Source organism: Tauraco erythrolophus, chromosome Z (genome assembly GCF_009769465.1).
Source record: "Tauraco erythrolophus isolate bTauEry1 chromosome Z, bTauEry1.pri, whole genome shotgun sequence".
NCBI lineage: Eukaryota > Metazoa > Chordata > Aves > Musophagiformes > Musophagidae > Tauraco > Tauraco erythrolophus.
The window spans coordinates 50,387,865-50,405,128 of NC_141496.1; the positions used below are offsets into that span (position 1 = coordinate 50,387,865).

The 17,264-nt window shown below is 46.4% G+C and overlaps 1 protein-coding gene across 1 annotated transcript; it reads left to right on the forward strand.

Annotated features, from left to right (window-relative positions):
- Positions 1 to 177: 177 nt before the first annotated feature.
- TSTD2 (thiosulfate sulfurtransferase like domain containing 2) lies at positions 178 to 15,316 on the forward strand. Its single transcript, XM_086629504.1, has 9 exons — positions 178 to 282; positions 455 to 765; positions 2,616 to 2,724; positions 4,892 to 5,017; positions 9,425 to 9,530; positions 11,332 to 11,450; positions 12,074 to 12,232; positions 13,181 to 13,319; positions 14,634 to 15,316. The coding sequence occupies exons 1-9, from the start codon at positions 178 to 180 to the stop codon at positions 14,891 to 14,893; spliced, it is 1,434 nt and encodes a 477-aa protein (XP_086485630.1). The 3' UTR covers positions 14,894 to 15,316.
- Positions 15,317 to 17,264: the final 1,948 nt, after the last annotated feature.

The window sequence follows — 17,264 nt, forward strand, 5'->3', positions numbered from 1 at the left end:
AAGGGCGCGCGGCGCCTCTCTGCCCGCTGCTCCATCGCCCGCGCGCCGGCCTGGAGGACTTCCGGGGCGCGGGGCGGGCGGCGGGGAGAGGCCGGCGCGAAGGGGGACCGGGGCGCTTCGCGGGCGGCGGGGCCTCGCCCCGCCCCGCCCCGCCCGGCCCGCCTGAGGAGGGGGGAGATGGTGCCGGGCGAGGCACCGCCGGCCGGCGCGGAGTCTCCGCGGGGCAGCGCCGCGGCCGAGGCGGTGGCCGCCAGGAAGCAGCGCGCCTTCGTCCGGAGGAAGGTGGGTCGGCGGCGGGCGCTCGGGCCGGGGACGCCCCCAGCCGAGGGGAGCGGGCTGGCGTTCCCCGGGGGGGCTCGGCGTCGGTGTCGCGGTGTGGGGCTGGTGGGGGCGGGGGGGATCCCGGGCGGCAGCGGGAGCGCTGGTAACGGGCGGCGGTTGTGGTGCGTTCCAGGCCTTCTCCCTGTTCGTCAAAGCGAAGGAGGTGCCGGCCGAAGCCCGGTGCGCCGCCGGCGGAGCGGGCGTGCGGTGGCGGTGCTGCCGGCAGGCGTTCGCGGAGCTCTCCGGCATCCACAGGCACGTGGCCCTGCAGCACGCCGCCGACGTCGGGCAGCGGGCGGCGCCGGGCGCCGAGCCGGCCGCCGCCGAGCCGGGGCCCGCGGGCGGCACGGCTCCGGCGGGGGCAAACGCGCGCCCTGGTAGCAGCCCCGAGATCTGCTGTGCGCTCCCAGACACGAGTCACCTTAGCTATGATGATCTAACGAGGTAAGAAAGGCGCTCAGCCGTTTGGAGGTCTGGTACTGGGCCGGGGCGGGGTGTTGGGCTGCTTACGCTTCACGGGACCTTCTGCCGGCACTACTGTTTTGGGGTTTTTTTTTATGGAGTTCGGTCAAGTGACACGTTAAGATATAGGAAGAGTCTTCCCCGATACTCTTTTACATCTTCTTCGGATACCTTCCTGAGATACTTCTGTAGATCAGCACGTGTTGGTACCCTCCAGTAGCCACTCGGTTTGTTTGAATTCCCTTCACAACTGTTCACGCCTGTACAAAACATGCAAATTGATGCCGTGCTGATAAAGAAGTAGATACTGTGCACTTCTTTTGTAGTAAAGGTGGGCACTTTGTAGAATCGAGCTGTCAGAGCTGTATCATCCCTCATTGTTAAAGCAAGCCTGTACAGGTGTTACTTGACAGCTTAGATCTTTAAGAAAGGAAGGAAGAAACGGAAAACAAAAGAGCAGAAGAGCGGGGTATGCTCTGTGCGGGTCCCTTTTCTCTACTTATTCAAGTACCTTAAGGGTACTGAATTAATAACTTGTTGGTTAAGAATAAGTAGTTTCATGAAAATGTTTCTGACTGTGAGAGAGTTCTGCTTGTGCTGCTCAGAATACTGGCCCACACAACCTCACTGAAAATTTTGGCTTTTTAAGTTTAGATAGCTCAAGAACTTGAATTTTCAAGTGCAAGTTTGCCAAATTAAGCATTTAATGGGACACTTGTATGCATAGAAAACAGCAGTTCTTGTGTCCTGCATGTTGAGAGAAACTTCAGCAGAGCACGCAGTAGGCCACTGGCAGAGATGTCCCATGCAGCACAGATGAGTTCGTTTCATAACCAGTCTTGAGAACTATGTCCTGGTTTTGGCTGGGACAGAGTTATTTTTTCTTTTTAGCAGCTAGAAGAGCTCCGTGTTTTGGTTTTAGTCCAGGATTCGCTATGAGAAGGATGCTGACAGCACACTCATGTTCGTAGTTGGCACTGAGACATCAAGGACTTTTCAGCTGCCGTGTTCTTGCCAGTGTGCAGGAGCACAACAGGATAGGGGGGAGCATGGCCGGGACAAAGAGTCCACGACTCCCCTTATGATTTGAAATTAGACTTAGGATTGAGGGCTAAATTGGCCAATTAGTATTCCATATCATGCAGCGTCATGCCCGATATATAGATGAGGGTTGACCGGAAAGAAGGGCTTTTGCTCTTCCAGGGCTCTCACTCTCGGACTCTTGGAGTGCTCTCTTGCTCTCATTCTCTTTTCGGGCCTCTTAACCATCTGGGATTGCGGTGTTGGGACTTAACCTGTTTCGGAATCATTTGCTGGGACAGAACAGGCGTTGATCAGCAGGTGATGGGCAATTACACTGTGCATCACTTGTTTGGATATATTATTATCACTATTATTATTTTATTATTATTATTATTATTATTATTATTATTATTATTATTATTATTATTATTATTATTATTATTATTATTATTATTATTTACCTCAACTCACGAGTCTCCTTCCCTTTTCCCCTTTAGTTCTCTTCCCCATCCCCTGGGGGTGGAGGAAGGTGAGTGAGTGGCTGCATGGCGTTTAGTTGCTGGCCGGGCTAAACCACAACCAACTAGGAATGGGGTAGCTTTTTCTTAGTTCATATTCTGCCTCTTGGAAATAAAGCAAACCCAGCAGTGCTAATCCCTCAAAAGTTTATCGTTTTGTTTTGGTTTTCTCCCCACACCTGCCAGAAGAAAATTGTCTGCTTTTTGAAGGGTTAACGCAATAGTATATTTTTGTGCTTTCAACCCTAACTTCCTTTTCCTATTCGGTCGTCTTTGCCATACTATGGACAGCAAGGTGGGAGAAGTACTTCTGTATTACTGCTACTGTGAGGTGAAGGATCCAGAGAAACTCTGTGCTTGGCAAAAGGCTCTGTGCCAGCATCTGCATCTCACTGGCAAGGTAAGGTTTTAGGCAATGGTTGTATTCTTACCAAAAAAAACATCATCTTTGCTTAGTGCAGGATGATGGCGCATGTGAAAAACAAAGTGTTTTGCACCAGAAGGTGCTAGTCTGTTATGATTCCATTAAGAAGGGTAGTCAGACTCTCTGAAGTATCATTTTAAATGCTGTTTAAGAGCAAACACTACAAAGAGAAAGAAAGTAATACAGACTACCTTAGGTCCCTTTTGATGCTGGGAACCCTGAGCTGTGCAGCATTGAACAAGCCTCTGATCCATGCGCAGCATGCTGTCCTTGCAAGGGTTACCCTGTCTGAGGGGCTGGAGCCTGTCCAAGGAAGAGTAATGAAGCTGGTGAACGGGTGAAGGGTCTAGAGCACAAGGCTTATGAGGAGCAGCTGAAGGAACTGGGTTTGTTTAGCCTGGAGAAAAGGAGGCTGAGGAGAGACCTTATCTCTTTCTACAGCTACCTGAAAGGAGGCTGTCCAACTGGGTGTTGATTTCTTCTCCCAAGTAACAAGTGACAGGACAAATGGAAACGGCCTCAAGTTGTGCCAGGGAAGGTTTAGACTGGATATTAGGAAAAATTTCTTCACTGAAAAGATTTTCAAGCACTGGAACAAGCTGCCCAGAGAAGTGGCTGAGTCACCATCCCTGGAGGTGTTTCAGAGATGTGTAGATGCAGTACTTAGGGACACGGTTTAGTGGTAGACTTGGCAGTGTTTGGTTAACAGTTGGACTCGATGATCTTCAAGATCTCTTCCAACCTAAACAATTCTATGATTCTGTTTCCATCATTCAAACTGTTACAGATTTTTTTTTTTAATAGGAAAACACGTCTTTTCATCACCCCTACTGTCAAACAGAAAGGATATTCACATAAGAGCTTCTTGATGCGCTTTTAGATAAAAGCAAGGACACACAGGTGGCATAATTACGGGTATCAGTAGGGAGCTGCATGCAGGCATCTCTGTTAGGATTATCAGACTGGGTTTATCCTGTGGCTAAAGGATTCATGCAGCACAACATAGCCTGAAGGCCAAGCTGGAGGTCCTGGCACCATGCAGCATGAGTCTGGGCTTGCTCTGCTTAACTGTTACGTGTATCACTAACTCCTTAATGTGCAATGGTCTTCCAGTCAGAATCACTCCACTGAGCTGTAATCCGTACTGTCAGGAATGAGACGAGAGCAACTAACAGTTTAGACCACACCATAGGATAGCCGTGCTCATTCCTGCGGAAAGTTCATTCCTGGCAGACCAGACCAAAGAGCTGAGTTGGCTCATCTAGCTGGCCTCTTGAGGCTGTGGGCAAATGTGAATTTTAGCCTCACAAAGCTGATGTTCCTAGGCTATCTGTGAGGAGAAGGATTTTTCAAGAGGGCAACTGAGAGCAGGAGACTACTTTTATCTTTGACTTGTCTTCCTAAGTAGCTTCTCTTTCTCTGCCAATGGTAGGCACCTTCACTGTTCTACATCAGCGCAGGTCTGGGATTGAAATGTCCTGATGTATTCACTTCTGTTTTGGTCAGCTATCTTGTCTGGTGGTTGGTATTTTTCTCTCTTTTTTTTTTTTTTTTTTTTCCCCATCTCCAAGACAGGTACAGCATTTGCCTTCTCAACCAGTTTTTTTTTTCCTTGCCTCTTATGTTCAGGCTTTTTTTTTTTACCACTTGGAGTTTTTATTCATTTCTCAGTGCTGGAGATAAAATGACTCACACTGAAATTTAATATTACATGCAATATTATGCATATTCAGATTTTCCTTTTAGCTGCATGAGTCATTGGCACAATCCCGTTGTTCTTCCTGAGGCAGACTTCCAGGAAGAAGTCAGAATTAAAATTACAGAATTTTAATGCTGACTGCATGATTTGCCTGTTAAGCAGTTAGCATTTTTCTGTTTATTGCACAAACCTTTCTGACTGTCTCGATGTAATTTTTTTGAAATGGCTCAAAAGTAATTACTGGGGTTTTATTCTTATTTTATTTACTGTCTGCTCTATGTTCAGCTTCAGTGTAACCATCTTTTCCTTCCTTCCACAGTAGTCTCTTTTCTGGACATACTTCTGTGTCTGCCTTTTGTCACCCAGTCATATTTTGCTAATTTCACTGTGATCTGTTTTTGCTGTTGCTAAGCCTTAGCCCCAGCTTCTCCTCTTGCCTTCTAGGTACGAGTTGCTTCAGAAGGGATTAATGGGACAGTCGGTGGAAGCAAAGTAGCTACCAGTCTCTACATTGAAGTTATGCTTTCCCAGCCTCTGTTCAAGGACATTTTGCGTCAAGAGGATTTCAAGGTACGAAAAAAGTAATTTCTACATAAGACATTGTTAATGAAGGACGTTTAGTTTTTGAGAAATAAGCACATTGCTTCTTGATAGTATTACTTCTGCTCTAGCAGTTCTGCTCTCCCAGCACTGATCTAAGCCAAGGGTTCCTGACCTTTGTTTAAATATCTCTGCCCGTTTTCACTATCAGTAGCGGTTATCGTGAGTGGCGATAGCAGCTGCTACAAGCTTTGGCAGCTATGAGTGCAGCAGCAAAGCTCCCCTTACAGGTGAATGAGGGAGTGTGCTTCAGCCACACCGTTCTTCAGCAAGCATTGATTCCAACTTGACTGCCAAAACCAAGGAATCGCAATGTACCCACACCCAAGCAAAGCATTCCCACGCTCTCTTCTTCTTCACCCTGATTTGAGATCCTCGCCTAGAAGCCTGCTGGTTTAGGTTCATGCAGGCTTTGGTGTCTGTATAGGTGCACTGTCAGTTCCATTAATTGGATGTCTTCTACAGAACATACACCGGTAGAGTCATAGAATCGTCTGGTTGGAAGAGACCTTCAAGATCATCGAGTCCAACCATTCACCCTGCACTGTCAGGGTCCCTAAACCATATTGCTTGACACCACATCTACACAGTTTTTAAACACCTCCAGGGATGGGGACTCCACCACCTCCCTGGGCAGCCTGTTCCAATACTGCACAACCCTCTCTGTAAAGAAATTTTTCCTGATATCTGACCTAAATTTCCCCTGGCGTAACTTGAGGCCATTCCCTCTCGTCCTGTCATTCATAACGTGGGAGAAGAGACCGACCCCCATCTCCGTACAACTTCCTTTCAGGTAATTCTAGAGAGTGATAAGGTGCCCCGAGTCTCCTTTTCTCCAGACTAAACAGTCCCAGCTCCCTCAGCCGCTCCTCATAGGACAAGTTCTCTAAACCCTTCACTAGTTTTGTTGCCCATCTCTGAACCCGCTCCAGCACCGCAGCGTCCTTCTTGAAGTGAAGGGCCCAAAACTGGACACAATACTCCAGGTGTGGCCTCACCAGTGCTGAGTACAGGGGAACAATCACTTCCCTGCCCCTGCTGGCCACACTGGTTTTGATACATGCCAGGATTCCATTGGCTTTCTTGGCTGCTTGTGCACACTGCTGGCTCATGTTCAATCGGCTGTCGACCAGCACCCCCAGGTCCTTCTCTGCTGTGCAGCTTTCCAGCCACACTTCCCCAGGCCTGGAACGCTGCAGGGGGTGGTTGTGGCCCAAGTGCAGGACCCGGCACTTGGTCTTGTTGAGTTTCATACAGGTGGCCTCAGCCCATCAACCCAGTCTGTCCAGGTCCCTCTGTAGAGCCTCCCAACCCTCAGGCAGATCAACACTACCTCCCAGTTTAGTGTCATCTGCAAACTTGCTGAGGGTGCACTCAATCCCCTCATCCAGATCATTGATAAAGATGTTAAAGAGAACAGGCCCCAGCACTGAGCCCTGAGGAACACCACTGGTGGCCGGCCACCAGCTGGATTTAACTCCATTCACCACCACCCTGGGCCCGGCCATCCAGCCAGTTTTTGATCCAGCAAAGCGTACACCCGTCCAAGCCGTAGGCAGCCAGCTTCTGCAGAAGAATGTTATGGGAAACAGTGTTAAAGGCTTTGCTAAAATCGAGGTAAACAACATCCACAGTTCTTCCCTCGTCCACTAAACGGGTCATTTTCTCATAGAAGGAGATCAGGTTGGTCAAACAAGACCTGCCATTCATAAATCCATGTTGACTGGGCCTGATCATCTGGCTGTCTTGTACGTGACGCATGATAACACTAAGAATGATCTGTTCCATGAGTTTACCTGGCACTGAGGTCAGACTGACAGGCCTGTAGTTCCCTGGGTCTTCCCTCTTACCTTTCTTGTAGATCAGCGTCACGTTTGCCAACCTCCAGTTAGCTGGTACCTTCCCTGTTAGCCAGGATTGTTGGTAAATGATGGAAAGTGGCTTGGTAAGCACGTCCGCCAGCTCCCTCAGAACTCTTGGGTGGATCTCATCCGGCCCCATAGACTTCTGCACATTTAAGCTGTGCAGCAGTTCGCTTACCGTTTCCTCTTGAAAGAAACCTTGATAAAGCTCTCCATCTCCACCATTTGGTTCTAGAGGCATATCACCCAGTGAGTTGGTCTGGCTGAAGACAGAGCAAAGACTGAAGCAAAGAAGGCATTGAGTACCTCAGCCTTTTCTTCATCCCCAGTTACTATTTCTCCCATTGCATTTAGCAAGGGGTGGAGATTCTCCCTAACCCTCCTTTTACTGTCAAGGTATTTGTAGAAACTTTTCTTATTGTCTTTTATGTTAGCTGTCAGATTAAGCTCCAGCTGGGCTTTTGCCTTTCTAATTTTCTCCCTGCATCGTCTCACAGAATCCTTGTAGTTTTCGTGAGTGATTAGCCCCTTCTTACATAGGTCATAGTCTTTCTTTTTGTTCCTGAGCTCTAGCCAGAGCTCTCTGTTCAGCCAGGCTGGTCTTCTGCCCTTCCAGCTCGCCTTGCGGTTCATTGGGACAGCCTGCTCCTGGGCTCTGAAGATTTCCTTCCTGAGAATTGTCCAGGCTTCATGGACCCCTTTGCCTTTCCAGACCAACTCCCAGGGGACCCTTCCAACCAGTCTCCTAAGAAGGTTGAAATCTGCCCTCCGGAAGTCTAAGGCATCAAGTCCAAGGCAGCTGCTGACCCCTCTTCCTACTGCTTCTGTGACTGAAAATTCTATTATTTCATGGTCACTATGTCCAAGACAGTCTCCAACCCTAACACCCTCTATGAGTCTTTCTCTATTGGTAAACAGCAGGTCCAGCAGGGAGCCTTCCCTTGTTGGTTCCCTCACCAGCTGTATCAGGAAGTTGTCTTCCAGACACTCTAGGAACCTCCTGGACTGTTTCCTCACTGGTGTATTCAAATTCCAGCAAATATCTGGTAGGTTGAAGTCACCCACAAGAACTAGTGGCTGTGACTGTGAGACTTCCCCTAATTGTTTGTAGAATATTTCATCTACATCTTCTTCCTAAGTGGGTGGTCTATAGCAGACTCCCACTGTGATGCCAACCCTATTGGCCTTCCCCCTTATTTTGATCCACAAGCATTCTACCCTTTCATCAGCATTGCTGATCTCCAGACATTCAAAACCCTCCCTAACTTACAGAGCCACTCCCCCTCCTCTCCTGCCTGGGCTATCTCTCTTGAAGAGCTTGTAACCATCCAACACAGCACTCCAGTTGTGTGTATCATCCCAAGTTGTGTGTATCATCCCAAAGGAGTCAAGAGGTTTCTCCCTGCTTCAGTTAGTGCTTGACTGGAGGGAGAGTGAGGTGCTATCTTCTGCTTGAGCCTGAGCATATGTGCTGAAGGCTGTCTTCACATGGTGATGGCAGCTGTGGCTGGCACTGTATGGCATTCTGGTAGGCTTTTGCTGCCCCAGCACTGTAGGTACTGCTTCCTCTGTGAGGAAGGAAAGCTGCTGCTTTTATTAGCGTTTTTCTTTTCCACACAATTTTATTTGCAGGGAGAAGTACTTGTTTTCTGTAAATAACTGGATCAAAGAGAGTTAGTGACACTCAAATCCCATGTAGAGCTGCAGTTCTGATTCATTCTTAGCTTGTTAACTGTTTTACTTGGCTGAATTGCAAGAGTAAATGTGACCTGTTAATTACAGTCACATGTAGATGCAAAAGCAGAACAGGGATGGAGTTTTTACCTTCATCTTTGCAAAATGTCCAACCCTGCATGATCTCTCTGGGCCTCAACATTCATGCGCTAGTACATACGGTATTTTCTGTCTCACCGTTCCTCTGCATGCTGTGTTCCCAAGTAAGTGGGGGTTTCGGGTCCCTGTGCCATGAAGACATGGGCATGGAGGAGGGAAAATTGCACTTGGGGCTGTGAAAATATTCAGTGGCCACTGTAGCTGCTGCAGGCTGATTTCCGTGATACCTGGGGCAGTGCTGCACAGTACTGCACTTCTGTTGGAGTGTCCATCTGCGCGATGTTGCCTGAGTCATGTTGAGACTCAGCCCGGCACAAATTCTCACGTCCTGTCACCTGCGGCAAGGGTGCCTACGGAAAAGGGATTGCTGAGACCTCCAAAGGGGAAATCCGGCACTTGAGTTTCGGGGGGCGAGAGGCGTCAGACTCACTGTTAACAAATGTTGAGCCTGGCTGACCTCCCATATGTGTCTCATGCCCATGAAGCACTGCAGTCCCCATGGCACATGGCACAGCCAGAGGCGTAGCGTGCTTGTGTCAGGGGTCGGAGGGGCTGAAGAGAACCACGGGGCCCAGATGTGTCAACATGATGTGTTACTGGACATCATTTAATATTTCTGTCAGGGTCAGCATGCTCTGTAGGGGCAAATTTTGGTGGACTGTTTTTCTGTTTAATTTCCTAGAGCAGTGCAGGAGGAGCTCACTGTTTCCCAGACCTTCGAGTTGGAGTATTCAAAGAAATTGTACCTATGGGCATTGATCCAAATATAGTGTCTTATAAAGAAACTGGTAAGCTGATTTCATCAAAAATAAAACCTCTCACCCAAGTGAGAAGTGAGTGAAGAATGAAGTACCTTCATGAAAAACATTTCCTTCTGCACAGTGGCCAGGACACAGGACAAGTAGATGAGGAAATTCATCTCTTACTGGTAGTCAAAAGTTACTGATGCTGGGAATTTGCTGGCCCATGTTTTTGTTTGCTAAGTGCTTGGCTGCCTCAAAAAACTTTAGAATTAACTTTCTGTTCTGTGGCAAACAGTAATAGTTCAAATGACATCCAGCAGTTACCTTGTTTTGGGTTAGGGACATACCTTGTGCTTAAGTCAGGGAGTAAGTCATTAGACACTTAATAAAGCCGGATGTAAGGTGAAACGATGTAGGACGGTTAGGAAAGACATTTCAGTGCATGAATATATTCATACTTGTTCTAAACGTTCTGTAGGTGCTCGAGACTGCTCAGAAATTATACCATATAAAGAGCTCTGATGGTGCTGTGGATGCTGAGAGCTTTTTTTTGAAAATGTTAGACTCCCACTAAAGCTTACAGTTGAGTCTATACATGTTCTTCTGTTAGGGACTGCTGACCCGCCTTTACTTAGAATCATAACATCGTTTAGGTTGGAAGAAGCTTGGAGGACCATTGAGTCCAACTGTTAGCCTAACACTGCCAAGTCCCCACTGAACCATGTCCCTAAGCATCACTTCTACACGTCTTTTAAATACACTCAGAGGTGGTGACTCAACCACTGCCCTGGGCAGCCTGTTCCAGTGCTTGACAATCCTTGTGCTGAAGTTAACAGCCATGCTTCTGCCTTTTACACCAAAGCAGAGCCAGGTTCTGAATCACATTCGTGCCACTCCCCTAACACAGGCTGCGTTTGTTTTCTGCTACCTGCTGCTGCTTAGTATGGGTTATGCCTGATAAGAGGTTAGTGACTGTGCATCTGCTATGAGGACACTTACGCAGGCGGTAAGCCAGAGCACAGCAAATAGCAATTAGCAGAGCAGTCTTGGGCTTTTTTTTTACACCAAGAGGTTTTCTTGGTGGTAAATTCCTACAGCATTTTTTTGTGTGTTTTTCCCCATCCCTATATTTTTCAGTAGTTTTGGCAGAGTAGGTTTTTTTTAACCTATTTTTTGGCAGTTTGTGGGATGTATACTTGGATATTTCTTTCCTTTTTTTTCTATTTTTCCTCTTATTTTGCAGTGTTTTTTGAAGATAGTTCCCATTACTTAGGCAGGTGGCTTGTAGGGTTATTTTTTAATAAGGTGCAGGATTTTGGTGGGGGAGGTTTTTTGTTTTTCAGAAGGTTGGGAGTCCTAAGTCCTGAGCAACCTGAAAGCTCAGAAACTTTGTAAATTGAAGTGGCAAGGAAAGTAATACATGCTTACGGAAGTTTTCCATTTTTATCAACAGAGAAGAGTTTCATTGAAAAACTGCATTTCTGTGCACTTCTCTGTCTCCAAATGTAACAAAAGATGAGCAAAGGGAAGGGAAACATTTTACACTCTTTCTTTTACAACTGTAAGAGTTGCCCGGGGGACATAACAAAGATCATGGAGACAGGCGCCTGTCTGCTGCTGCTTCTGTCATGTGGAACAGCATTGTGTTTTCTTTCATTTGCCAATAGGAAGCCAAACATGGATAAACTTGGCTGGTTGAGCTAGGATGAAAAGTCTGTGAGCCATCACAGAAAATTATTGTTTGAGTGTCTGAGGAAAATCTGTATCGGTGAGATCATGCGTAACATTGTTTTGTAGCTCTGCTTCTCACTTCTATTTTTTTCTTTTTTTTTTTTTTGTGTTAAAGGAATCCATTTATCCCCTCAAGAATTTCATAGAGAAGTAGAACAGTATTTGTCTCAGGCCAGTCAAGGACAAAGTGATACCATCTTGCTGGACTGTAGGAACTTCTATGAAAGTAAAATCGTAAGTGTTGTTTGCCTGCTTCTCGCAGTGTATTACAGGTGCTGGCGGAAGCATTTCATGTTGTGGGGGTGTAACATTACTGGAAGAAGAGATTCTGTGTTCCAGATTGACTGTAATATGTACAAAGTTCAGTGTAGTAATGAATGTTAGACACAAGCAGCCAGAGGACCTGCTCAGCTACTCGGCATGGAGCCTGCCTGGCTAAGTGCTTACACAGCTTGAGGCAAGAGGAAGACAAAGTGGTCCATACAGCATTAGCAGTGAACACCATGTAGTTTGAAGTAGTGTAATTTGTAAGGATGTTTTCCATCTTTTTTGCTGTGTCTTGTATGTCAAAAAGAGTAGGGGCATTCTGCTGTCACACCCACTGGCCCTCTTGCACTAGTTTGGCTCATCCTCTGTCTGACAGTTCTGTTCTGCTTAGCTCCCTCTTTTATGTTTGGATGAGGAGACGTGCGGTATCCAGAATCTTCTTACAGATTTTAACAGGTATTTTGTTGCATAAATGCAGCTGAGGAACTGCCTAGGCCTAAAGGTTTGTTACTTCCTCTAGTTTGAGGCACAGACCTTAACCATGTAAGACTGCTTGTAACCAGTGGCAAGGCCATCTGTTGTTATTGCAGGGACATTTCCAGGGCTGTCTGGCTCCAGATATCAGGAAGTTCAGCTATTTTCCCAGCTACGTAGATGAAAACCTGGAGCTTTTTAAAGACAAGCGTGTCCTGATGTACTGCACAGGAGGGATTCGTTGTGAAAGAGGCTCTGCTTACCTACGGAGCAAGGTGAGATGTCATTCCGAGGGCACAGGTATTGAGGCTGCTTTAAGGGCAGCTGTCTTTTCCTGGTAAATTCTTACCGAGCACAAACTGCCCAGTGAGCAGGTGGGGGGATGAACGTCTCTAATGCACACTTGCCTCATGCTGTATGTCAAGGACGTGGGTAGTTTAATGCAGCTTAGAGTGATCTGCATGGACTAGTGTCACAGCAGCGATTGCTCTGTGAAAATAATTATATAACCCGTTTACTCAGAAGAGGCATTTGTAAGTCTGCCATGCCCATTGTCGTGCTTTTAGGAGGGCTTAAGAGCATTCTGCAGTGTTTCCGCAAGCTCTGTCTCGGTTAGGCTCTGTGGTCATTACTGCACAGCTTAAGCATCTCGGACTGGTGAAAATCAGCCAGTCGGTAGTTTCCCAGTGTTGTGGAATTAAATCCAGCACATTGCATTGTTGTAATTGTGCTTTCCATCCCACTCTTCTCCTGGATCCTTCCCTCAAGGAGCAAGGGAACAGCACATATATATGTTCTCCAAAGATTTAAACCTTGATTTTTTTTGTTTTTTTTCCTCTGCTGTACCAATATGAACCCTGAGAAATTCTGCTCCTGCTAACAGCTCAGTACACAAAAACAGAATAAGCAGCGGTTCACAGAGGTTTAAAAGCGTTTGATCTGTGATGCAGCAAACCTCCCTCAGCTGAGGAGGTTACCAGCCTTTTTTTGGCTGTAACATTAAATGCACATTTGGGTTCGTGTCAACAAGCCAGCATTGTGGAGCTGCCCAGTAGTCCCTGGTGGCACTGCCTAGAGTTGTGGTTGCATGTGGTGTTGTTTGATGGCCAATGAGAAGCTGCTGCTTTTCCTTGTCCCCTGGTGTTTACATTTGCTTTGAGAACTCTGGCACACCACCACTGCTGCTGTCTTCTTCAGCTTTTCTGCTAATATGCTTTAAACAGGCAGTGTGCAGAGAGGTTTACCAGCTAAAAGGTGGAATTCACAAGTACCTGGAAGAGTTTCCAGATGGATTCTACAGGGGGAAGCTGTTTGTGTTTGATGATCGTTACGCCATTCATTCCAATGAAGATATCATCTCAGGTAGGACTAGATAATAAAAGTGCAGAAGGCTGGGAAGCTATTGCAATCATTTCCACAGAGATGTGCAGGATAGGTATAGCCAAACTGGTCTGTGTAGTTCTTCCTCATACTCACTTTGATCTTTTAGTGCTGTCACTTTTCATGATGATCACCAGCTTTATGGCTTTAGCACAGAAAACAGAAATGAGAGAAAATGGGGTCACTAAACAGACTTCCCTAAAACTGGGGCAGTAGAAGGAAGCATTTCCTGCAGAACAGCTGCTGTTACGAGCCATCTGCTGCTATGGAGACGGAGGTCAAGCACTACTGCTGTCATTACCCACTTGTTGCCTACACTGCTGATCAGACTGTGGTTGGCCAAGTGACCGAAGCGTTGAATAGTTCTCCTGTTGTCAGCTGTTCTCCTCTCCAGTAATCTCACAGAACGTCAGCACAGACTGCCAGGCACTGGGAGAGTGGTGGCACTAAGCTCTACAGCACTTGGTTATTTTCATGCTTTAAAAGTTTCTGTAGCCTATAGAATTTCAGTGACCTCTAGTTGAAGTTAAGAACATTGCCTGGTCTTCTGGCTGAGGTCGCTCTTCAGATATTGCAAACAAAGTACCTATTTTCTTCTTCTCAGTTGGCTCTAGCCTTTTTTAGGAAGCAGTGCTGGTTTTTCTCTGTGTGGGTAGCTTTTTGAGCATAACCTCCCATTCCTCCTCTGCACTTACCCTATACATCTTGAAGGTGCTTGGCTTGGTGTAGAAACAGGACACACTTTGGATACATCACAGCCATTCCTACAGAAGTTTCAAGGGGAAGTGTTGGGGTAGGCGCTGTCTTGGTGATACAGCTAAACTGGGCTGTAGCTTTCAGTTAAAGGGTTAAAACCTGTCTGATGTTATGGAAGGACTCTACCAGGATTGCAAATGACACCCCATCTGCACCAGCCATTGCTTTTAGGTGGAAGGAAGTCTCATGGCACCCCCTTGCCTAGCAGGCAACGTTCCTGCATACTGGCTTAATTACCACCAGCATATCTGTCTTCTTCTCTTGGCAGCAAGAATCTTTAAATCTGTCTGATTGGAACTAGAGGAAGAAGTTTTTTCTTGTCCTGAGATACAGCTGTCCTAGGTTTTTACATCAAAATTGAAAGATTAAAAATGAACTAGGTTCTAGAAGATTAAGATAAAGCAGGAATTAAAAAACTGGAAGACAATAGATAGCCACTTAAATGAGATATTGCAGCCCCCTGGTGCCACAGAGAACCCTCTGCAAGGAAGACAGATGGAGCAAGTGGATGTTAACTTTTTCTTTTCCTCCTCCCTCCAGCATGCAGATACTGTGGGACACTGTGGGACCAGTATAAACTTTGTTCCAGCCAGCACTGCCGGCAGCTTGTCCTGACATGTCCAAGTTGTCGCAACAAAGGTCTTACAGCTTGCTGTCCTGTTTGTCAAGAGAAAGAGCTAAAGGTGACTTCGCGAGCTTCAGGACAGACACTTAAGGAGGAATGTGAATGCACAAGGAGACGGCCAAGGGTACCTGTAGAACGTGTCTCGCAAAGGACACTGGACGCTGGAAAAGATTAAACTGTTTCATTAGCTAATCTGACACATGCTAATCCAAAGGGCTTCTATCCCGATCTGTTATTCAGTGAGGTTTGGAAATAATGAAAATGCGGTGGCTTGAAAAGTCTTGTTCGTGCGCTGCCTTTAAGCCTCGAGTATGCCCTGAAAACCATCCATTACTTGACTGTAAATTACCAGAGTGCCCAACCCATCACCAGCACTACAGGATTCCTCCCTTTGGGTACAGTCTTGTAGCATGGCCTCTACCACGGGGATTTTGGAGCAGAGTATGTGCAATGGGACACAGCTGCTCACAGTTCAAGAGACTGAATGGACATAGGAACAATTCAACTCTTTTTGTCTTGCATGGAGATGGATCCGTGCAACCTCTCCATGATCATGCATTTGCTTCAATAGCTAGTGCTAGGGTGTGAAAACAGCAGATATATCAGCTGGGTGTGGGTACGTGACCGGATTAGAACGGAAGGTATTTTCCTAGTACACACCATCTGCTTGCATCTCTTGCTTTATTCCAGTGAGAGGCAAGGGCTATTTCCCTGAAGTCACTGACTTGACTCCTGTGTAAAACGGGCTGAAGGCAGCATAAGGACTCCTCTTGTCCCTGAAGCCAAGGCCCACAGTTACTCTCTGCCCAGCCATACTTGTTGTGTGTGACCTGTAGGATGAACAGCAAAAGTAATGCTCGTTCCAATCCTCTGCCTCCGTGGGAACTGCTGTATCCCTCAACTTGTCAGTACATGAAATCCAGGGCTCAGCTCTGCTTGCACTAGAAAAAAAAATGACAGCTTAAGCACGTTGAAACTGAGACACACAGAGAGGGCAGCACAGAGAATGTCAAAATACCAGCATTATGGCACCGGAAGTGATGCTGACATGTGTGCGTAAATGTCAGGAACAGCTATAGGGAGATTGCAAGATCCTTTATTCAAGTTAAATAATTCAAGATTTGGGGAGCATTTGTGCTCTGTAAACATGGGCTGAGTTTTTCAAAAGCTGCGAGATGTTTATGCAATTTCCAGCTCCTACTAGTGGAGAAACTGTCTTTGAATTTGAAGGGATCCACAGCATAGGAGCTAAAAACGCTTCTCCACCTGCTGCTGTGTGTGCCTGATGCTGTAGAATGTACAGAAAGGTTTTACTGATAGTATAGAAGATACGTCTTGACTGAAAAATGTATTTGAAACTTACTGTTATTCTTGGTACTGATTAGTTAGTCATTAGGAAATCAAAATCATTTACTGGTTTGTTGGGGATTTTTACTGGCAGCTACTTTTAAAAGCAGGAAAGGGTTTACTCAGGTTTCTGCAGTTGCTTAATGACAGTTAGGGCAATGTTATTTTCATATACATTGTAACTTTCTCTCCCAGTGCTGTGAATTCAGCCAGGCCTCATTGTTCGCTCCACTAGCAACTAAATGACATGGGCATTGGTTCCATTAAAGCCATGGCAAGCATTTCTTCTTACTTCCAGTACTGCTACTGTGAAATCAACGGTTCAGCAAGTGTCTTGTGACCGTTCCTTTCCTGAAGCAAATCTCTGAAACTTTTGAATGTCTCCTTTGGGAATCTTTCTAGGATGGTATTTAATAGTAAATCTGCACAGTCCACACTGGACCAGAAACTGGAAAATTCCCATCAGTAGACATCTTCAGCAGAAGTCGAAGCAGTATCCATGCCTCCCAAGCTTTGCTGGCCAGTTAACCTCTGTGCTTTTGAGAACTGGAATACTTGTGGAAAAACATGCAAGCTCTGCATGTTTGTTGTGGAAAAACTTGCAGCCCTGGTCTAGAGCACTGATGGGAGTTCCCCAACTTGCATATTGTGCCCTCTCTTTTCTTCATGTATTAGGCTAAAAGGAACACGCTTTTATAATTCAGTCTATTGGCAAGTTTGGAACACTGTAATCTATTTGAAGGCTGTTTCTGCATCACTTATCAGTGCAGAATGGCAACAACTATATTTTATATGTAAACTTCTGAAACTATGATGATACAATAACCTTTAGTGCTTCCATCGTATTTTTTTAAATACTGCACAAATATACTTCATCTGTATGTTGGAGGTGCTCAATTCTGCAGAGGTAAATGCTGAAACCTAGGTAGCTGTCTGCCACATGGTAGACCTGGCTACAAGGCACAATTCTGCTGAGAGCTCCTGGCAGCTGGAGATTCTACCTCAAAGACAGAGGGGAGCCATGGGGCCTCTTCTGGTCCTTGCTGCACTAAGGCAAGAGAGGAGAATGGTTTGAGATGTACAGGTTTCCTCTGCTGCCAGGAGGGGAGGAGGGGGGAAGAGTCATCCTTAGCCCCCCTCTTGCAAGTTAGCCCATAAGCAGCTTCTATATCCTGGCTTCTGGATTAGTTTTGTAAGAT